This window comes from Nicotiana tabacum, chromosome 6, assembly GCF_000715075.1.
Source record: "Nicotiana tabacum cultivar K326 chromosome 6, ASM71507v2, whole genome shotgun sequence".
Lineage (NCBI taxonomy): Eukaryota > Viridiplantae > Streptophyta > Magnoliopsida > Solanales > Solanaceae > Nicotiana > Nicotiana tabacum.
In genome coordinates, this window is record NC_134085.1 from 103,475,456 (window position 1) to 103,499,454 (window position 23,999).

The 23,999-nt window shown below is 36.3% G+C and overlaps 2 protein-coding genes and 1 long non-coding RNA gene across 3 annotated transcripts; 1 reads left to right on the forward strand and 2 right to left on the reverse strand.

Moving 5' to 3' along the window:
* Positions 1 to 625: 625 nt before the first annotated feature.
* Positions 626 to 11,214, reverse strand: LOC107781143 (peroxidase P7-like). Its single transcript, XM_075255682.1, has 7 exons — positions 11,160 to 11,214; positions 10,722 to 11,015; positions 10,362 to 10,649; positions 4,761 to 4,858; positions 4,648 to 4,668; positions 3,864 to 4,011; positions 626 to 1,614 (listed from the first exon to the last, which is right to left on the reverse strand). The coding sequence occupies exons 1-7, from the start codon at positions 11,212 to 11,214 to the stop codon at positions 1,220 to 1,222; spliced, it is 1,299 nt and encodes a 432-aa protein (XP_075111783.1). The 3' UTR covers positions 626 to 1,219.
* A 1,626-nt stretch (positions 11,215 to 12,840) lies between these two features.
* LOC107793453 (peroxidase P7-like) lies at positions 12,841 to 15,143 on the reverse strand. Its single transcript, XM_016615814.2, has 4 exons — positions 14,722 to 15,143; positions 14,079 to 14,270; positions 13,816 to 13,981; positions 12,841 to 13,484 (listed from the first exon to the last, which is right to left on the reverse strand). Exons 1-4 carry the CDS (start codon positions 14,926 to 14,928, stop codon positions 13,090 to 13,092), a joined length of 960 nt encoding a protein of 319 aa, XP_016471300.1. The 5' UTR covers positions 14,929 to 15,143; the 3' UTR covers positions 12,841 to 13,089.
* A 2,472-nt stretch (positions 15,144 to 17,615) lies between these two features.
* On the forward strand, positions 17,616 to 18,649 carry LOC107793452 (uncharacterized). The gene is made up of 2 exons (XR_001649718.2): positions 17,616 to 18,320; positions 18,430 to 18,649. It is a non-coding gene; the product is annotated as an uncharacterized LOC107793452 (long non-coding RNA).
* Positions 18,650 to 23,999: the final 5,350 nt, after the last annotated feature.

The following is a 23,999-nucleotide window of genomic DNA, read 5'->3' on the forward strand; positions in this document are numbered from 1 at the left end:
ACTGGGTCTGTTTTTCCTTTTTAAATCAAAATATCCCATATAATAAGTCAACATCTTGTCTCCTTCTCGGACAAGCAAGTCAACAAACATGGTCAAGACTACAATGTTGTCTTGTGCTTTGCAAGGAGCCAGAGATTTTTCCCAATCCAATTTTCTGGGAGAGCCACCAAAACTAGTATATCTATATCCCTTGCAAGAATTACGCCTAGTGGTTAGGCATTGAAGCTACATATTTTGCCCCCTCATGTTTTTATCGTAAAGTTTTGGTTTAATTCTTCGGTATTCGAAAATTGACGGACTCGACAAATATATTGCACATTCATTTTGGGCCGGCTCAGTAAAAGAGTAAAACACTTAATGAATACTTGACCATAAACACCACGAGACTTCTATCCAAAATTAAGATAAAATATTGTTTGGGTTATGACAGCACCACTATCACTTATGCGCAGGTTGTTTCCCACTAAAGGTAGAGGGAGGGATTTTAAAGATTTTTCTTCATGTCACATTTTTCCTATGTCACATCTCACATGAGATGGTCATATGAGAGAAAATGTTTGAGCACTCTACCATAAAATTCAAAAGTATAACGACTACTGAGTCCAGTTTGTCTTGGAAGTTTAACAAAAATATGTATTTTATTCATAAAAATCAAACACGACACAAATATAGCACATTGCAAGTGTAGAAAAAACTGGCACTTTAAGCTGTAACGGAGTGACAGCCATTAAGCCTACAAATCAAGAAACAAAACTAATATCCCGTTTGGCCAAGCTACAAAAATCAGCTTATTTTGAGAAGTGTTTTTTTTTCAAAAGTACTTTTGGTGAGAAACAGTTTGTGTTCGGCTAATTAGTTTGAAAAACACTTCTGAGCTGCAATTAGTGTTTGGCCAAACTTTAAAAAACTGCTTTTAAGTGTATTTTTATCAAAAGTGTTTCTCAAAAAAGTGTTTTCGAAAAGAAGCTACTTTTTTCTGCTTCTCCAAAACTGCTTCTGCTTCTCCTCAAAAGTAATTTTTTTTTCCTTTCAAAAGCTTGGCCAAATGCCCCAATTTTTGGCCAAAAGTGATTTTAGCAACAAAAGAAAACACTTTTGACCAAAAAAAAAGCTTTACCAAACAGGCTATAAAAATTGAGAAGTCAAAATAAAAAAGAACACGAGAAATAGAAGATTCCAAATCAACAGATTTTCATATAAGCAAATTAAAGAAGCAAAATTAGTTGATCCTCTTGCAATTCTTCCTGATCTCTCCTTTAGATCCAGTAAGGGGACGGATGTCACCCATCTTAATCATGGAAGTCACCAAATCAGTAGCGAAACTGCTGGGGTTGTCGCTGTATGATTTCACAGTTGAATCGGCCGATCCGCCGTTGAAGAGCTGCTGATCAGAGTGGAGCAAACCCTTTTTGCTTACAAGGTTTATGAAATAATGGTTGTCCAAATATGTAGGAGTCTGAAGATCAAGAGGCGCCAAATTGTCGTCCCCTGAGCCTAAGTTTTTTGGGCAGTTGTTTTGCCTGGTTTTTGTTAGTGATGAATCCAAGTTATTGGTCTCGTTGTATCTGCGTCTCCTGAAACTAGTGCACCTTGCTTGTCCAATGGTGTGAGCTCCTGACAAACATAACCACAAAATTGCCTATTAGAAAGAATTTGAGTAATTTGTTTATATCGGTCATACCGGGCAACTTAAAAAGATGGGTGGCCTAAAATCAATTTTTAATCTGGGGCCTTGCAAAAGAAAAAAATAATAATAATTCATTTATATTTTTAATTAAAGTTTATTTTTTTACTTTTTTAAAATGTAAAGTTGTTAATAGTTTCTTTTTATTAATAATACTCCAATTTAATATCTCCTAAGATATTGTTGATCTTAGATAATAGAACCATATTTAAGAAGTTGAGTGATTTCAAAATTATTTTTGATGTTCTAATATACTTATTGAAACGTTTGAAACCTGAAGGGAAAAAAGAATGCAAATATAGTTTTATTCAATAATATTCTTCCACTCTTGTTTTTTGTATAGAAAAAATAAAACTCTTTTCTTTCTACGGAGAACAATATAACTTTTAATTGGAAAAAGAGAATCACTCCTCTAAACATTTGTCGCGAAAATAAACTTTTTATTAGTTAAATTTTACGATTAACATAATTAGTGTAGTACCTATATTATTATTCCCCTTTTACATTATTCACTAAAACATGTAATAAACTTTAGAATCCATTTTTTGGTATCTTTAATAGTCCATGTCTTATTTTTTATCTTTACCTTTTATAAAATATTTTATTTTTTTATTTTAAAATACTCAATATATTTAGACCCTACCTCTAAAAATTAATGTGAGATATATATGATTCAACTTACCTTAATTAGATATATTGGGTTCGAGTCATGTGGTTAAACAAATCCTGTAAAAATGTGTTATCTCTTTTACTAGGCCTTACGCGTTACGAATCTAGATTAGTCGGAATCTCAATACAAATACGTGTAGAAATCAACAACAACAACAACAACAACCCAGTGTAATCCCACAAGTGAGGTCTGGGGAGGGTAATATGTACGCAGACCTTACCTCTACCCGAGGGGCAGAGAGGCTGTTTCCAGGAGACCCTCGGCTCAAAGAGGCAACAAGAGACACTATATTAGTACTATCAATAGACTCATAATAAAACAACATAAAATACCATAAAATCCATAACATAACATAAATACCATAAAAAACAAAGTAACAGCAATATAAGAGATATAGGAAATACGAGAAAGATGTAAGGTATTAATACACAGCAGATAAAGCCCATCATCAGTAGTTGATCAATAGCATCCTAAGACTAACTCCTAAACTGGCTAGTCTCACTCTAGTGCGCTGTAAAAAAGACATCACAATTTCCCCTAACCTACAACCTTAATGCTCGATCTCCACAATTCCCTGTTTAGGGTCATGTCCTCAGTAACCCTAAGTCGCGTCATATCCTGCCTGATCACCTCTCCCCAATACTTCTTAGGTCTCCCTCTACCTCTCTTCGTACCCACCACCGCCAGTCGTTCACACCTTCTCACCGGTGCATCAGTGTTCCTCCTCTGAATGTGCCCGAGCCATCTGAGTGTTGCTTCCCGCATCTTGTCCTCCATGGGGCCACACCCACCTTCTCTCGAATATCTTCATTTCTAATCTTATCCTTCCTTGTATGCCCGCACATCCACCTCAACATCCTCATCTCTGCAACTTTCATCCTCTGGATGTGTGAGATCTTCACCGGCCAACACTCGGTCCCATACAACATAGCAGGCCTAACCACTGCCCTATAAAATTTACCTTTCAGTAACAGTGGCACTTTCTTGTCACACAGGACTCCCGACGCTAACCTCCATTTCATCCACCCCACCCCTATACGGTGTGTGACATCCTCGTCGATCTCCCCGGACCCCTTAATAAACGACCCCAGGTACTTGAAACTACCCCTCTTAGGAATGACTTGAGAATCAAGTCTCACTTCCACTCCCGCTTCCGTCGGCTCTGCCCCAAAAAACCCTTACTTTATTGGCTTGACCCTTGGACCGCCCCTGCGGTCCTAGTATAAAGAATATTTGCACGATGAGTATTGTACCAAGTTACTCTAGTTACGGAAAAGGATCATATTAGCTCATGTTATACTTTTCAACATTATTTATCTTTGTGGTTGCCCTTTTAAAGTCAAACAAATACTCTTGTCTACCTTTAAAAGGACAGGTGGGGGGCATCTGTTTATCCGGGTTATTAGCCAACCCATACCCATAAAAGTAACACATCTACCCGGCAAATATGACCTTGTTGCGTTATTTTTAAGAGGTGTTTTTGAAGAGATGCGCTAGAAGAGTACGAACCAGATAAGGCAAGCATATCCTTGGTGGAAAGGCCAACAGCACTGAAGCTAGAGATGAGACGGTTAAGGTTAGAAGTTGGGGGAGGAATGCTACTGTTTGCAGCAGCTTGGCTTGTTGTTCTGGCACCTCTTCTTCCTAATTTTACATCCTGTATACAGTTAAAACCGGGCCTACCCGATTTCACTATTTGATTGAGGCCAGGGAACTGCATCGAAGGTCTGCCTCGTAGTGGATTAGGCCAAAGTACGAAGACAAGGTATCGAGTTCGAGGATCTAGGTGCCTGTTGAAATCGAGATCAACAACGATCGAGACCTAATATGGCAGACTTCGAGCAAAGCTCAATAATGAAAAAGCGAGATATCCGCGACCGGTCAAAGATCATGACGGAAATTCCGGAACAAATCAAATCAAGGGTGATTGTTTAGGCTAATCATGGGCTTTACCTTCGTAATTAGAATTGTACCATAGATAAGATTTCTCTGCTATATAAAGAGGGTTCTGATCATTTTGTAGACACCTTACATTCACGCATATCAAAGCGATACAATACTTTCTAGCTTATATTCTTATTCATCAGATTGTTATGTTTCTAACTGTTCTTGCATCGATCAGTTCGAGGATATTCAACTCGAGGGCTGAATTCCGTCCAAACACTGGTTTGCTTAACTTTATTATCGATTTCTACTATTACACTTTACGTTTATCAATTAGTATTAGGTGGAATCACGTGTCCTTAAAACCACATTATAAATTTAATTATTATCCAATTTTAGGGGTAAACACATCCCAATTAGGCTCTCCAAGCTACATTATATACAACAACAATTTGCGTTAGCAGAAAATTCAAAAGGAGGTTTACAATGAAAATTGTTGTATTAATAACATCAAGAACTTACAATGACAACAGAGTCTCGGGCAGTAACGGCCAAAATATCAGCACAAGAGACGACACCAGGGCACACTTTTTCAACGGCGAATTTGATATCGTCAATAAATTTAAGTGACGGATTCAAAATTCATCGACCGGGTTTATACATAAAAACTTATAAACTTACATAGAGAGATATTAGCAAACTCAAAGTCGAGTCATGAATTCTATCAGAGAAATTATTTTATATATTTAGTACAAAAATATTTTTTCTCTACTTGGTCTGTTCAATATACACTAAGTATACTAGCACAAGAAGTTAGAGTAAAACCACTCACATAATCAAGATAAATTACACGTTAATATTATGTTACAATCGTTAAGATATTTTGCCCATTTTGTCCAATAATATCTTTGATTGTGAACATAATTTTATTAATTATGAGAACCGAAGATTAAACTTATGTGCATGAGCTAAGACTTCATACACTAAATCGTCTACTACATAATTAAAGAACACATATGTAACAAATGATCTATTTAAAATATAATAATTTATTGAATTAGATAATTAAATAAATAATAATTCCATAAAGAATAAAACATAATATTATAGCTAAATTGCATGATTAATATTATATTCCAACATTTGAAAGATGTCAAATATTTGACACGTCTCAAATTAAAACAATGTCATATAAATTAAAATTTTGAAACCAATGAAGTATGTTTAATGAAGTAAGCTTTTCGTAATTCAGTGAAGGAATATATATACATTATTAACTGCTAAGTGGAACTCGTAAATTGACTATCAAAACTAATACTTGGTACAATATTGTTCGTATTTTACCACTTAACATGTGTCAATTCAAAATTCTCGTGATTCTCTTTCCTATTCCACCTCGTGAATTGTGGGGAACTTGACATTTGATCAATCAACTAAAGTACTCCTTTGTTAGCTGTTGGTTGACTGGGTCTGTTTTTCCTTTTAAAATCAAAAAGCTAATATAATAAGTCAACATTGTTGGATCCGTGGTTATCCTGTATTTGTAAATAATAATTTTGAAAAAAAAAACGTTATCTTATAAACGTAAATTTAAATGATACAGAAATTAATTCGAGCCCACTGAATTCACAATGTTTCCTTAAGGAATTTATTCCCCTTCTAGTACCCAAGGTTATAGATTATTTCCTTCCAGGATAGAACGAATTACACACTGGTGTAGCGGTACTTCAAACTCCAGTGTTTCAGCGAACACAAAGTTCGGCATCAAATCACACTTATGGATGCTTTGTTTGTAGTTAAAAACAATGCAGAATAAGGAGGACAACTCAGAAGTCGAATGGAAATTTTGAGAGGAAGAAATGCAAAGTATAACCAATGTTGAATTCTTACTGAAGAGAATATCAGATTGCAATTCGTTTTTCCAGTGTATACGCAGTGTATACAGAGTATATATCCAGTATATACAGAGTGTATATCCAGTGTATACAGAGTGTATATTAAGTGTACACAGAGTGTATCGAGTGTTTTTTTCGATGTGTTCTGCTTTCTCTCCAACTTATGCTCTATTTATAGCAGTTATTTGAGAGAAATCCGCCCCTCCATGGTGCAACAAGCACTAGGCTATCATGGAGAAAGCACTTACATGGTGGAATGTATACTTGCTTGGTGGGAGGAGCATTTGCACCATTGTGGGAGGTGCATTAGGCTGCTTATTGCTTAGTGTTGCAATACAATACACGGATTGGAAAACATCCGTTACAAACACGGATTATATCACGTTAATATTCACTATTAACAAATAAATTTGGTCCAAAAAATCAATCAATCGATCGATCATTTGACCAAATCCGAATCCAAATCCAAATCCAAATCCCATTTCCCATTTACTCTAATTTTAAGACTATTTCATCTTAAACAAAAACTCAATAATCCCCCACATGAATGGGGAATGGCTATATCACGGAAGTATGCATGAAAAACTTGTGTGATTTGCAAGCAAGGATTAATTGCATCTGGATAAGTAGGTTTCCCTTTGAAATTTCCGTAGTGAACTTATGTCGGATATACTCGGTCAATCGATAGATTTGATATCTTTGAACCGTCAAACTTTAGTGTATACCTAGACAACCATAAGTCACACAATCAATCCCTTAACCGTCTTTGGTTCTCATTGTTGTGTTCATTTCAACCATGAACATTGCCTGGTTTCATAAGCGTAGAGAATTGGCCTTGCAAAATTCTCCTTGAAGCGGCTAACACTTCACACTTACATAGGTGATTCCTAAACGTGTCATCCCGTAGATATACTATTTGATATACCCTGTATCAAATTTAGAAATTATTAAAAAGCCTTAATGCTTTATCCTTGGTACTGAACATTATCTCATCACGAGAATGGACTAAAAAAAATTTTGTTGACAATGTTGAACCGTCATTAATGACTTTGTTTGATCTCCTTGAACCTAGATCTTGAGATCTCCAGTCTTCTAGGTAGAGTTACCGCTACAATGACTTGTTCTCGGCCATAGTCCCATTCCCCTCGATGATTTCTCAACTACCTCTCTAGTTAGGCCTTTTGTAAGTGGATCCGACACATTATCAATTGACTTTACATAGTCAATCGTGATAATTCCTCTATAGAGAAGTTGCCTAACGGTTTTATGTCTTCGTCGTATATGACGAGATTTACCGTTATACATAACGCTCCCAGCCCTTCCAATTGTCGATTGGCTATCACAGTGTATGCATATTGGTGCCAACGGTTTGGGCCAAAATGGAATGTCTTCCAAGAAATTTCGGAGCCATTCAGCTTCTTCACCGACTTTATCTAAGGCTATGAACTCAGCCTCCATTGTAGAGCGGGCAATACATGTTTGTTTGGACGACTTCCAAGATACCGCTCCTCCACCAATAGTGAATACATATCCACTTGTGGACTTCGAATCAGTTGAACCGGTGATCCAATTTACATCACAATATCCTTCAATCACCGCAGGATATTTACTGTAGTGCAAATCAAAGTTTTGGGTATGTTCTAAGTATCCCGAAACTCGTTTCATTGCCATCCAATGAGATTGGTCTGGATTGCTCGTGTATCGACTTAGTTTACTTATAGCACAAGCTATATTTGGCCGTGTACAATTCATGATGTACATTAAACATCCCAACACACGAGCATAATCCAAATATGCTTTGGCCTTTATTCTTTGCTAGTGCAAGATTTACGTCAATTGGAGTCTTTGCAACTTTAAAGCCCAAGTGCTTGAATTTTTCAAGTACTGTCTTAATATAATGAGATTGTGACAATGCCAGACCTTGAGGAGTCTTTTGGATCTTAATCCCCAGAATTAAATCCGCAATTCCCAAGTCCTTCATATCAAACTTGCTAGTTAGCATACGCTTAGTAGCATTTATGTTGGCAATGTCATTACTCATTATCAGCATATCATCCACATATAGGCAAACAATGACTATGTGATTTGGAACATTTTTAATGTACACACATTTATCACATTCATTTATCTTAAAACTATTTGACAACATTGTTTGGTCAAATTTCGCATGCCATTGTTTGGGTGCTTGTTTTAGTCCGTAAAGGGACTTAACAAGTCTACATACCTTATTTTCTTTACCTGGAACCACAAACCCTTCAGGTTGTTCCATGTAAATTTCTTCCTCCAACTCTCCATTTAAGAAGGCCGTTTTAACATCCATTTGATGAATTTCAAGACCATACACTGCAGCTAATGCTACTAACATCCGTATGGACGTAATCCTTGTAACTGGGGAGTATGTATCAAAGTAGTCAAGACCTTCTCGTTGTCTATACCCTTTGACAACAAGTCTTGCCTAAAATTTATCAATAGTGCCATCATCTTTCATTTTTCTCTTAAAAATCCATTTAGAACCCAAAGGTTTATTTCTAGGAGGAAGATCAACCAATTCTCATGTATGGTTGTTCAATATGGATTCTATTTCACTATTGACAGCCTCTTTCCAGAACAATGATTCCGAAGAAGACATAGCTTCTTTAAATGTTCGAGGCTCATTTTCCAATAAGAAAGTCACAAAATCTGGTCCAAACGAAGTAGACGTTCTTTGACGTTTACTACGTCTTGGATCCCCCTGATTAAATGTACTTTCTTTTGTTTCTTCCCGAGGTCATTTAGATCCTTCACCAATCGACTCACATTCCTTTTTATACGAATATATATATTCAAAGAACTCAGCATTATCTGATTCTATAACCTATTATTATGAATGTAGGGATTTTCTGATTTATGAACCAGAAATCGATATGCTTTACTATTAGTCGCATATCCTATGAAAACACAATCAACTATTTTCGGTCCTATTTTTACCCTTTTGGGTTTAGGAACTTGCACTTTTGCCAAACACCCCCACACTTTAAAATAATTCAAGTTGGGCTTCATTCCTTTCCATTTTTCATATGGAATGGATTGTGTTTTGCTATGGGTACTCGATTTAGTATTCGGCTGGCCGTAAGAACGGCTTTCCCCCACAAGTTCTGTGGCAAACCAGAACTTATCAACAATGCGTTCATCATCTCCTTTAATGAACGATTCTTTCTTTCTGCAATCCCATTGGATTGGGGCGTGTAAGGGGCTGTTGTTTGATGAATAATTTCATATTCTAAACATATTTGTTCAAAAGGAGATTCATATTCACCACCCCTATCACTTCTTATCATTTTGATTTTCTTGTTAAGTTGCGTTTCAACTTCATTTTTGTATTGCTTGAATGCGTCTATTGCTTCATCTTTACTATTAAGTAAGTAAACATAGCAATATCAAGTACTATCGTCAATAAAAGTTATGAAATACTTCTTTCCACCGCGAGATGGTATTGACTTCATGTCACAAATATCTGTGTGAATTAAGTCTAAAGGATTTGAATTCCTTTCAACCGACTTATAAGGATGTTTAACATACTTAGATTCCACACATATTTGACATTTTGATTTTTCGCATTCAAACTTAGGCAATACTTCCAAGTTTATCATTTTTCGCAAGGTTTTATAATTGACATGACCCAAACGTACATGCCATAAATCATTTGACTCAAGTAAGTAAGAAGAAGCTGAAGTTTTATTATTAGTTTCAACAACTATTATATTCAGCTTGAAAAGGCCCTCAGTAAGGTAACCTTTTCCTACAAACATTTCATTCTTACTAATCACTACCTTGTCAGATACAAAAACGCACTTGAAAACGTGCTTTACAAGAAGTCCAGTAGAGACTAAGTTCTTCCTAATCTCGGGAACATGAAGGACGTTGTTCAAAGTCATGACCTTGCCAGAAGTCATCTTGAGAAATATCTTACCGTATCCTTCAATTTTTGCTGTAGCAACATTTCCCATAGAGAGCGTCTCTTCGGGTCCAGCAGAAGCATATGTAGAAAATGCTTCCCTCACAGCACAAACATGGCGAGTGGCTCCAGAATCAATCCACCACACCTTTGTGTTTCCTACCAGGCTGCATTCAGAAAGTATGGCGCACAAGTCATCAACATCATCATGCTTTTTTACCATGTTTGCTTGATCCATTTGCTTGTCTTTCTTCCGAGCATGACACTCCGTAGATTTGTGTCCGGTTTTCCCACAGTTGTAGCAGTTTCCACTGAACCGCTTCTTGCTTGGGTTGTATTTCGGACTAGAAGCCTTCTTTCTCTTTTTGTTATCTTCAACAATATTTGCTCCCATTATTGTTGAATTTCCACGGCCTCTTCTCTCAGCAGCTTTATTGTCCTCTTCGATTCTCAATCGAACAATGAGATCTTCAAGGGACATCTCCTTTCGTTTGTGTTTCAAATAATTTTTGAAGTCCTTCCACAATGGAGGCAACTTCTCAATTATTGCTGCTACTTGGAATGCTTCATTGATGACAAGACCTTCAATGAAAATTCCGTTAGTAAAATTACTAAAATTTTTACTTTCAATATCAGTATTTATTTGAAACATACCTTCAGCAAGTAGATCATGAATAATCACTTGCAATTCCTGGACTTGGGTAATAACAGACTTGCTATCTACCATTTTGTAGTCCAAAAATTTTGCGGCGACGAATTTCTTCATCCCGGCATCTTCAGTTTTGTACTTCTTTTCAAGTGCATTCCACAATTCTTTTGACGTCTCCACGCCACTGTATACATTATACAGATTATCCTCCAGTCCGCTAAGAATATAATTCCTGCACAAGAAGTTAGAATGCTTCCACGCCTCAATCACGAGAAAGCTATCATTTTTTGGAGTTTCATCTGGAAGATCAGGAACATCTTCCTTGATGAACTTCTGTAGACATAACGTAGTCAAGTAGAAGAACATCTTTTGCTGCCAGCGCTTGAAATCCAACCCGGAAAATTATTCGAATTTCTCTGCCGGTGCCAACGTCGGAGTTCGACTTGTCGATGCGTTGGCAGTCATCATCGGAACAGTTTGATTTCCGTCATTCGCCATTTTTAGTGAAAAAATGACACAAACAAACGTTTAATAAACGTTTAAAACTGGAGTGAAAAATCACGTAGATTTTAATCTCCAATAAAACGCCACGAAGGCTTTAAAACTGGAGTAAAAATCACGTAGATTTTAATCTCTAACAAACCGCCACGAAGGCTTTACTCTCCAAACGGGAGTACACAAAAACCACAAAGGTTTTAGTTTTTAGAATATTAAGAATAACACAAATACAGAAATAAAAGTTATTAAATTACTTAAGCTTGTTGTTCCTCCTGTACTTGTAAATAATGAGTCTGGAAATTAGAACGTTAGCTTATAAACATATATTTAAATGATACAGAAATTAATTCGAGCCCACTGAATTCACAATGTTTCCTTAAGGAATTTAATCCCCTCCTAGTACCCAAGGTTATAGATTATTTCCTTCCAGGATAGAACGAATTACACACTGGTGTAGCGGTACTTCAAACCCCAGTGTTTCAGCGAACACAAAGTTCGGCAGCAAATCAGACTTATGTATGCTTTGTTTGTAGTTAAAAATAATGCAGAATAAGGAGAACAACTCAGAAGTCGAATGGAAATTCTGATAGGAAGGAATGCAAAGTATAACTAATGTTGAATTCTTACTGAAGAGAATATCAGATTGCAATTCGTTTTTTCAGTGTATACGCAGTGTATACAGAGTGTATATCCAATATATACAAAGTGTATATCCAGTGTATACAGAATGTATATTAAGTGTATACAGAGTATTTCGAGTGTTTTTTCCGACGTGTTCTGCTTTCTCTCCAACTTATGCTCTATTTATAGCAGTTATTTGAGAGAAATCCGCCCCCTCCATGGTGCAACAAGCACTAGGCTATCATGGAGGAAGCACTTACATGGTGGAATGTACACTTGCTTGGTAGGAGGAGCACTTACACCATTGTGGGAGGTGCACTAGGCCGCTTATTGCTTAGTGTTGCAATACAATACACGGATTGGAAAATATCCGTTACAAACACGGATTATATCACGTTAATATTCACTATTAATAAATAAATTTGGTCTAAAAAATCAATCAATCGATCGATCATTTGACCAAATCCAAATCCAAATCTCATTTCCCATTCACTCTAATTTTAAGACTATTTCATCTTAAACAAAAACGCAACAAACATCTTGTCTCCTTCTCGGACAAGTAAGTCAACAAAGAGGGTCAAAACTAGCTACAATGTTGTCTTGTGCTTTGCAGGGAACCAGAGATTTTTTCCCATCCAATTTTCTGGGAGAGCCACCAAAACTAGTACTATATCGATATCCCTTGCAAGAATTTCGCCTTGTTATGCATTGATGCTGCATATTTTGCCCCCTCATATTTTTATCGTAAAGTTTTAATTTGTTTAAATTATTCATTATTCGAAAATTGACGGACACGACAAATATATTGCACATTCATTTTAGGTCAGCTCACTAAAAGAGTAAAACATGTATTAAAATTTTCTTCAATCGTTGGACTTGAACTTAAGGCATCTAATTAAAACTGAAAGAATCTCAATCATCATATCATACCCCTTTTTTCTAAAATATTTTTTCCTCAATGTGCGGTTATGATTTTAAAGCAAAAATAATCAAGAGCAATACTATTAATGAATACTTTTTTTTTTTTTTTTTTACAAAAAAGGTATTTTATTCATAGATCTGAAACACGACACAAATATAGCACATTGCAAGTGTAGAAAAAAGTGGCACTTTAAGCTGTAACGGAGTGACAGCCAATGAGCCTACAAATCAAGAAACAAAACTAAAACTTGAGAAGTCAAAACAAAAAAGAACACGAGAAATAGAAGATTCCAAATCAACAGATTTTCATATAAGCAAATTAAAGAAGCAAAATTAGTTGATCCTCCTGCAATTCTTCCTGATCTCTCCTTTAGATCCAGTAAGGGGACGGATGTCACCCATCTTAATCATGGCAGTCACAAAATCAGTTGCGAAACTGCTGGGGTTGTCGCTGTATGATTTCACAATTGAATCGGCCGATCCGCCGTTGAAGAGCTGCTGATCAGAGTGGAGCAAACCTTTTTTGCTTACAAGGTTAATGAAATAATGGTTGTCGAAATATGTAGGAGTCTGAAGATCAAGAGGTGCCAAGTTGTTGTCCCCTGAGCCTGAGTTTCTTGGGCAGTTGTTTTGCCTGGTTTTTGCTAGTGATGAATCCAAGTTATTGGTCTCGTTGTATATGCGTGCCCTGAAACTAGTGCACCTTGCTTGTCCAATGGTGTGAGCTCCTGACAAACATAACCACAAAATTGCCTATTAGAAAGGATTTGAGTAATTTGTTTATATCGATCACAGTATAAAAAATATTTACACTATTAGTACATTGTACCAAGTTATTCTAGTTACGGAAAGAGGTCCCATATTATACTTTTCAACATTATTTACCCCTATTGTTATCCTTTTAAACTCAAATACCTTGGCCTATTACGGAGAGGTGGAGGGCATCTGTTTATTAACCAACCCATACCTAAAGAAGTAATCTATTACCCGACAAATAGGACCCTTTTTTGTTATGTTTAAGAGATGTTTTCAAAGAGTTGCCGGGGGAAGAGAACGAACCAGATAAGGCAACCATATCCTTGGTGGAAAGGCCAACAGCACTGAAGCTAGAGATGAGCCGGTTAAGGTTAGAAGTTGGAGGAGGAATGCTACTGTTTGCGGCAGCTTGGCTTGCTGTTCTGGCATCTCTTCTTCCGAGTTTTACATCCCAATTAGGCCCTCCAAGCTACAATATTATATACAACAACTGTTCGTTGTTAGCATAAAATTCAAAAGGAGGTTTACAATGACAATTGTTGTAATTAATAACATCAACAACTTACAATGACAACAGAGTCTCGGGCAGTAACGGCCAAAATATCAGCACAAGAGACAACACCAGGGCACACTTTTTCGACGGCAGATTTGATGTCATCAATAACTTCAAATCCTCTAGCGGAATTGAAATTAGGTTGTGCCCTTTTTTCCCCTGTGAAGGTTGATGTATCATCCAGGAATAATGATCCATCGCATCCCTGAAATAAGTACATTAAGCAATTTAGACAAAAGGCATAAAAAAATAATGTAAACGTGACCAAATTATGAGTTTACCAATTAGGTGTACTACACCTAACTTATCGATATAATCGAGACCAAGACCTTCTAAATGCCTGGAGACAGAAAAAGACAACTTCTACTACTAATAAGGACTCAGCAACAAATTAGTAGTCAACTTGTGAAACATAGACTTGCAAACGATATCACGATCAATCCTAGGACACTTGGCAACAGAAAATACTTTAACCTTAATGGTCATATACAGCGCTCTATAATTAACATTTCGTGCCTAGTTTCTATACATCACCAACAGTAGATTGACAAATAAAAATTAGTCGCACTCGTGTTTATACTACATATATACTCGATATAAAGAATTATACTATTATTTATACGAAAAAGGGCTAAAAATGAAGAGAGTAGTTTTACATTGACGAAGCAATCGTGGAAGAATAGGCGAAGGAGGGAAGCACCCATACGGGTTTCCTTCTGAATGGCAGAATGCACTACAGATTTCACAGTTTCATAGAGCTTAGGACATGATTTGGAATAAAACCCAGTGGTTAGTTGAGCTGAGGAGCTTCCCATTAAGCTCACTAGGAAAAACAAAACTATGGCAGTCTTAAAAGAAGCCATTGAAGAAATTTTACTTATAAGGGAAGAAGTGTGGTGCACTGCATGGTAAGGAGAAATAAATCACGTATTTATAGGGAAATTGTAGAGACTAGAGAATGCTTTCTCAAGGTGATTGCTCTCGGCAGGTTACCTAACACGGAGACTCTATTGCATGTCTTTTAACGTTTGACAGAGTTAAAGCAAACAAAATCAATAAGATCAATAAAACTTTCGATAATTTATTTCTTGTATAGAAATAGTTAAATTAATAAAGCAAGATCAGCGTTCCACCTGTTTGAAAAATACAGGAAGTTAAGAAAGTATGACATTTTAGGACTTGTTATCATATTAGTCAAACGAAAGGGACCCAAGAAAACCAATATTCTTATGGTTTGTTGAAGACTAAGAGGACATGAGCGTATAAAGGTGCAAAGTTGACTTTCCCGACATTACCAAAACGTGAAACAGAGTATGATTCATGGACTTGTGATATTGCACAGTTAAACAGCACTACTTTTAATTAAAAGTGTCCATATGTCCTTGATCTAAATTAGGATGAAGTAAAAGTTCTCTTTAATTTAAAAAAAAAAAAAGCGAAAAAATGGACAAATAAGAGAGAATGCTCAATCGGAACAATGGCCAACAATGACCATAATTATATAATGTAACTGCTATGCTCCTCTAGTTTTCCTTAAGGCAAGTCGTATGGGTAGAAATTTAGTAATGAGGTTAATTGTTGGCCCAAGTAAAGTTTGTTTTGATTGACAAAGGAACTCAAGCATGAACTAGGTCCATATACAGTGAACACAGACACAGGCAGAATTCGATCACAAGGCATGCAAGTGAAGGAGATAAACTTAAGTTAGTATATCTGATATCTCCTTATCGGAAAGGTTTCATAAGTGATAAGGAGAAAGACACCTTACTTGAAAAGAACTTTATCCAAGATAAGAGAGGAGTTAGAAGTTGAAGATAACTAGAACTCTTCCACCAAGGAAGAGTATAGCATTGGAACTCTAGTTATTTCATATTCTACTAACTCTATATATTTCAGGATGTTCTCATTTTACAGGTACGCACAAACGCTGAAGTTAAACGTGAGTTAAGAGCAAAATAGCAAGGCATTTTGCAAGCAATTCTTATGTGATTCAAGTGTGCGAACCTGAAGCTACATGAACCAGATAGAAGAACCAGTTCCACGTGTCTGTCTTTTATTTTAGTTTCATTGTAGTAGGTGTTTCCAAATTGTACCTTTCAGCTTTATCTAGAAGCAATTGTATTAGGTACTCTGAGTAGTGTATTCAAGTTAGAGTTCACTTGAAGTTATCGCAACAGTTAGAGGCTGGTTGCTATAACGATATTAGAGGTAATCCTTAGGTTTACAAAGTGTTATGTAAATGTTATTTTGGCTTAGTGATTTAGCGAAGTGTTGGAAAAAATCCTACTAAGTAGTAGGTCGTGATTTTTTCACCTTTTGAGCCGGATTTTTTTCACGTAAAATACTTGTGTTCTTTAGCTTCCGCATTTATTATTTCCGCAATAGTAGTATAAGGAACACATAAAAGAACCAAGTCCTTCAATAATCTGTACACGTAAAAAATTGGACACCACACAAGGCACCCCCTCTGTTGTGTGGTATTGAAGTATAAAATATCAATTGGTATTAGAGCAGGTTATCATTGAAGAGGCTTACACCTTAGGAGAAGATCAACATAAGTGCACCACCTGGAACTGGGAAGGACAATCTGCTACTAGGCCACCATTCTTTAATAGCTAGTACTACTCTTGGTGGAAAAACAGAATGAGAGATCACATTATAGCAGAAGACTATGAGCTATTGGATATTGTCACTGATGGTCCACTAGCTACCTTGAATAAAAATGCTGAAGGAGTAGATATGCCAAAGACAAGAGCGGATTGCACTGCCGAGGACTTGAAAAAATGGGAGAAGAATGCTAAAGCCAAGAAATGATTTGTTTGTGGACTTGGTCCAGATGAGTGTAGACATGTGATTTTTGACCCTTCCCAAGAATTTTCACATTTTTAGCGTAAATATTTAATTTAGGTCTAATATAGCTATTTTAGCTAATTTTGACTATTTTACCTTATTTCGTCACAAAAAGAAAAATTACAAAAAAATATATATATACTTTAGTTTATGCGTTTCTCATAAATTTGAAAAATATAAAAATAGTACCTTATTTTTGTACTTTATATAATTTCGAAAATTACAAAAAAATAGTTACTAATATCTTGCAGCCATTTTAATCTTTTGAAAATACAAAATTAGTACTTTGTATTTTTTTATCTTCATATAATTTCGAAAATTACAAAAAAAAATGGTTTCGTTAACGTTTTGTAGTCATTTTAATCTTTAGAAAACATACAAAAAAACAATACTTTATATTTTATCTTTATATAAAAACGAAAATCACAAAAATAGTTTTATTAATGTTTTGTAGCTATTTTAATCTTGAAAAAAATATTAAAAAATAGTTTTGTTTTAAATGTCAGTCTTATTTTGGTAGTTATTTTACTTACATAGAATTAATTAAACAACGTCGTGTTCTTATTCTTGGGTCCGGGCAAAAGAATAATATTTGGGTTCAAACTACCCGTTTTTAGGCCTAATTTTCGGACCTAACCCATAACAATCCAAGCCCACCACACCTTACACCAACTCCAAGATAATGGGGAACATCTTTTGAAAAAGGAGGAGGAATACACGGACATCTTTTGAAACGTGGGGAAAAGGAACGGAGGAGGGGAGTTTGAAAAAAGGAAAAGGTTGGATTGAAAAACGAAAAGGAAAATTGGAAAGGGACGGGTGGAAAAAAAAAGGAAAAAGTTGGAAAGGAAAAAGGGGGTTTGGAAAAAGAAAAGAAGGGAAAAGAGATTGAAAAAAAAGAAGAAAAAATTAGAAGAAGGGGGTCACCTTTTTCTTCATAAAAAAAACGAAAAAACGGAAGGAGGAGGTTTTTGGACTTCATCCTCTTCTTCCTAAAAAAAAACTGAAAAGAAAAAAAAACTCTCACTCTCTCACATCCAAATGACCCCTTCCCCTTTGAAATCCCGTATTCTTCGACTTCTCTCCCCACCGGTTCTGCTTCATCACCAACCAAAACTCCAGTTGAAAATCAGTCCAAATTCACCGGTTAAACAACCGCAAAAAGCATCCCAGAACGCAGCAGAAACCAGCTGCGAAAATAGCTTCAAAATCAGTCCGAAATCAGCTACGTGACAATCATTAAAGTGAGGTGATGCTCGAGTTCGCCGATTCGAGGTTCTGGTGATATCGCCTTTAGAAGTCACCGATCCTGGTTCAGATCTCAAGCAGAATTATTAAATCGAAACTCTCTATTGTACTTGGATTTTGATAGCTCCCATTGCAAATGAATTTACGGCTGATTGAGGTCCGTTCTTGCTTCTTTCAGTTTATATTTTTGGTTAATTTTGTTTATATTGTGCTTTCTCGTGAATCTCTGTTCATGTGTCATTGAGTTCATACCCCGATTTGCATAGATCGACGATGGCATTTGCGACGAATCGGAACAGTGAAATTAAGCCTTTTATGAAACGGTGTTACTTTTTTGAGGTTGATTCATAAGCATCACGACAATGCTGAAGATGAGATTATTTTTCCAGCACTTGATATTTTCCTTCTTGCTAATATGTTTGTGCTGTTTAATTTTGTGGTAGCATGTTTAAATAACAATCTGAAGCAAGTCATTGAATTAGCTAATTTAGCTCAAGAAATTTGGAGAGTTGTTCTAATTTCGTTTCTTAGTTATGTGTCATGATGTTTTGCTCTGTTTTATGGAAGGTTCAGTATCTAACTCACTTAATTCTGTAAATATTTTATTTAATGGGTTATAAGACTTGGTATGTAAAATGGGCCATGATCACGTTCCATTAATATGGTGAATAGTTGGTTTTGGGATGCTTTTAATAATTCATGGGCCAAAAGATCTACTTTGTCAAACTAATTTAACTGGTATAGTTATCAATTGTTCATACGATGGACAACTTTATACATTAATTTAGTCAAATGATTTCATATAGAATTCGTTTTATTTTAAATAGCTGGTCCATACCCTTCCATAATAATCCTCATAAATGGTCTCAACAAGCCCAAATGTAGCGAAGAAATAATTCAAAAGTACGTAGTTGCTTTAGGCGCGCTATTTTAAAAATTACCTTCCTAAACTAGGGTGTGCATTTATGTGACCCAAATCCAAATCTCAAACGTTAGATAAAATGTGTTGATAATTCACGGGTGCATTGATTGCGACGGGGTTCGAAACACGTTTTCGCGACATCGTAATTCTTAAAAATAAATAATGATAGAAAAGAGGTTCACAAATTGAGACAATCCTTACCGCGAAAAAATAAATAAATAAATATGGGCCTTTAGTAAATAATTATCGAAATAATTAGAATTTGGGATGGCCGTTTAGCGAACTTCATGGCTTTTCCCCAAAATAACACTACGTTAGTATCTTTAGGCACGATTTAATTAAATAACCTTCTTAAAATTAGGGTGCGCATTGATGCGACTCAAATCCAAATCTCGACAAAGTCAAAATGTGTTGATAACTACGGGTGCATTGATTGCGACGTGGTTCGAAACGCGTTTTCATGACGTCGCAATTCTTTAAAAATAATTATAATAAAAGCAGTGTAAAATTAATAAAAGGCACATGAGCTAGCATGTATTAAAACCGGAAATCAAATACAACAGTTAAGCGACCGTGCTAGAACCACGGAATTCGGGAGTGCCTAACACCTTCTCCCGGGTTAACAGAATTCCTTACTCGGATTTCTGGTTCGCGGACTGTTAACAGAGTCATAAATTTCCTCGGTTCGGAATTCAACCGGTGACTTGGGACACCATTAATCTCCCAAGTGGCGACTCTGAATAATTAATAATTAAATCCCGTTCCGATTGTCCATTAATTGGAAAAAACTCCCTACGCACCCTCGCGGGGGCGGAAAAAGGAGGTGCGACAGCTCTGGCGACTCTGCTGGGGATTTTTCTAGACCCAGAACCACTGGTTCAGGGTTAGAATTTGAGCTTAGATAAATTGTTATATTTGGTTTTATCTGATTTTTACATATTTGAGCCTAATGTGCTAAATGCTGCTTTTACCGCTTTGATATTATTTGAACTCTACATATGAACTGTGCCGAAACCTTTCTCTTCTTACCTCCGGGGAGAAGCTCGCTGGACGAGACTCCCTATTCTGTTAGTGTCAATGCCTGAAATAAGAAAGAGGTCGGACAAGTTATAAAGCCGGACGATCTCACGGGTCCCCGGTACGTAGCCCCCTCCTCGGCTCGAGTTGTCCGCTCGGGTACACAGTCTAGAACGTATACCCAGGTTATAAACCTAGTATAACAAAACCTCTGTTGGGAAATTAAACCCAGAACCACTAGTTCAGGGTTCAAGAATTCGAGCTTAGAATAATTGTTATATTTGGCTTTATTATCTGATATATATTGCATGTTCTGACATAACATACTAAATGTTATTTTTTACCGCTTTGATATTATCTGAACTGTATATAAACTGTGCCGAAACCCTTCTCTTCTTACCTCCGGGGAGAAGCTCGCTGGTCGAGGCTCCCTATTCTGTTAGTGTCAATACCTGAAATAAGAAAGAGGACGGATAAGTTACGAAGCCGGATGGCCTTTTGGTTCCCGGTAAGTTGCCCCCTCCTCGACTCGAGTTGTCCGCTCGGGTACACAGTCTAGAACATATACCCAGGTTATAAACCTAGTATAACGAAACCTCATGCCGGATCCCTAGTAGGAACGCTTATTTGCATCACGTTGCATTTGACTTAGGGGACTCAACACAGGGGTTGGGTCCGTCTAGGACTAGCAACCTAATATGAAAAGACCATCCTGATGCATCCTACTTGCTATGTACATATATTTGTTTCGAGCCTGCATGTTGACCGGTTTCTGAATCTTGGGAATGTTGAAAAAAAAAAAAAAAAGAGAAAAGAGGAAAAAAAAGAAATATCAGTTAAGGAGTTAATTGATTATTTTAGAAATAAAAAATCAATGACCAATTACTGGCGAAACTCTGCCGAAATTTTGAGAAAAAAAGGGAAAATGTTTTATTTTGTTTTACTAAATAAAAAGCAAAGAAAAAATAAAAAAAGAGTCTTTTATTTTTGGAAAGTTGTTTGTTGATAAAGAAAAGGATAAGAAAAGTTTTTGTTTTAGTTTGAGAAACATAAGTTGTTTCATTATTTGTTGAAAAAAAAAGAGAGTCTCGTTTCTAAAAATAGTTTTTATTCGCTTATGAAAGGCCAAAAATAAAAATAGAAAAGAGTCATGTTTTAAAATAGTTCGGTTAAATTTGCCCGAACTACGCGGGTTTGATTCTCACCGGATGTGAGATACGTAGGCAACCCTCATCGGGTCCAACCCCCATTTTTGCTAAAATAGCCAAACCCAATAAATAAATAAAAAACGTGTCAAAATTTTAATTTTGTCATAAATAAGTCGGGTGATGTCCAACTTCCCCTTTTACAAAAAAAAAAATAGCAAAAATATATATGTTAAATTTCTAAGAAGTCGGGTGACGCTGTTTTATCAAGACATAGCCGAATGTTTCCGAAGGGGACGCTGGAAGGCTGACTTTGCATAAATAACCACTTTTGGGTCATATTTAAGATTTGGTCCAGTTGACCCACACAGCCTTAAAAATCTTCGTCCCCGAGACGTTGAAAGGCCGTGTTTGCAATATTGAGTTTTCTAATTTGAAAAACGATAAAAAGAGTCATAACTAAGTCAGGTGATGTTGTTATGTCATAAATAGCCGAATGTTCCCGAAAGGAACGCCGGAAGGCTGACTTTGCATAAACAGCCACTTTTGGGTCATGTTTAGGATTTTTGGTCTAGTTGACCCACACAGCCCTATAAATCTTCGTCCCCGAGGCGCTGAAGGGCCGTGTTTGCAACACCAGGTTTTTATTATAATTTTAAAAGAAAAAAAAAACAAAGAGTCGGCGGTCAGGTGAATACCGTTTGAATTTTGTCATAATAAGCCGAGCCAGCTTCGGCCGCGTCTTAAACCGTTCTTGCCGAAATAGCCTTAGAGTATCTTTCAGTTGTCGAAAGGTTATTTTCGTAAAAGAATGTACAAGTTGGTAAAGTGTCATAAAATAATCCTCCCCGGCCTCAAAATTCATGTGAGAATTGGAAGGGGCCACATTTGCAAAAATAGCCGTTTGGTTGCATTTGACAAACGGGGAAAGGAAGCTGGCCGTTTGTTTTTGAGTTTGTAAATCTTTTGATTAGAATATGCGGGTTGTTTGATTTTCAAGTTTGTAGGTCATCTTTAAACCTTTGAAACCCAGTTTGTTTTAATATGAAAATTAAAAAAAATGTTGAGTATTGTTTATCTTTATTGGTCCGAACTACGCAAGGTCTGATTCATGCGGGGTCATGATACGTAGACAATCTCCATAAGATTCGACCACGACAAAAAAAAAAGAAAAAAAAATGATGAAAAAGAATGAAAAAAAAGATGAAAAAAATGAAAAAAAATGAATGAAAAAAATCGAAAAAATGAAAAAAGAAAAGAAAAGAAAAGATGTTGTTAATAATGAGGACCGACTGAGTCCATTCTAACCTATTTTGTTTTGAATCACAAAGAAAGTTAAGGTGGTTGGTTTGTGGTAAGCCGGAAATACAAGACCCAAAAGCACACTTTGTGGGGATCAGGCCTGATAACAGAAGCACTCGAATCCTATTGGGACTTGTTGACTAAAGTTGATGATATTGAAGCTGGCAATGGTCTGGACAATACTGATGCAAAGCTCAGTAGCTAAGATGCCAATTTTGATAAAGTAGAAGGACGCTCCGTACCTTGGTTAGCAAGAGAGAAGCTTGTGGTGGCTTATTTTGTTGTCATTTCTGTTGTCCAGATTATTCTTAGGGTTGTAATCCGGATATTGTCTTGTGTCAAACCTTCTTATCTTTTCATTTCGTCATAGCGGTCTGTTTAAGTTTTGTCCAGTTTGTTTAAAATTTTATTCTGGTTTGTTTTGTTTGTCCTGTCATTCAAACCATTTCACCGGTAATCTAATGCAAAATCCGGTCCTTTTTATTTCCATTCATCTTTTTGTTTGATCCTTTTATCATTTTGTTCAGCGCCGATTCTGGTAACATGACATGCGCACACAGTTTGGGCCTAGTCTTTAAAGTTAATCATAAAACCCCGGAAAGGCAATCAGAACATTTAAAGGAAATAAGAACGGTTTGAGATTATTTGAAGCCCGAGTCATGTGGAACTAGGGCAAGTAAAACATAAAGAAAATCGTTAAATGCAAGATTCGCCAAATTGGCATGAGGGTCGTTCATAAGAGTGAGAGTGTCGTCCAACGGTGCTTTAGAAATGACAAAATGAAAAAGCAAGTGTTTAACATAATTGTCAAGTCCAGCACCATCGGAAGAGACTATAAATCTATGATCAATTGTGTTGTTTGCGCTTGGCATGTTTTAAAGACTGGAATGACGAAGGCATTTTGTTCTGCTATCTAAACATTTTATCCTTCGTTACCCCCCTTTGAGCCTTATTTATTTTCTTTCATACCCCTCGTTCGGAATCAATAGCAACGACTAGGAAATACGAGCCTGGAAGGTAAAGAAAAAAATAAACAAAAAAAAACGAAAAATGAGAGAAAAATGATAACAAAAAAACAACAAAAAAAAACAAAAAAAAAAACAAAAGAAAGTCAAATGAAAACAGAGGAATTGGGAACTACGTTTGACCTGATTCCTCAAAGATGATACGTAGGCGCTTCACGGCTCGGTCATAGGGTGTATAATGGCCACAATGGTCACATTGTACATGGTGTAATAAAAAAAAATATAATAATAAATAATCCCCAAGCAAGAAACTGGGGCAAGGGTTGCGCTTGTTGTAAACAAATATGATTTCGAAGGTTGTAATTTTGAACCCCAAATTTGATTTGATTTTTTATCTTTTAATACCCTTTTTTTCTAGCATGTCCAAAAACCCACATTACGGTCCAAAGAAAGACCTTCTGACCAGTCTGCAAAAGATGCCAAGT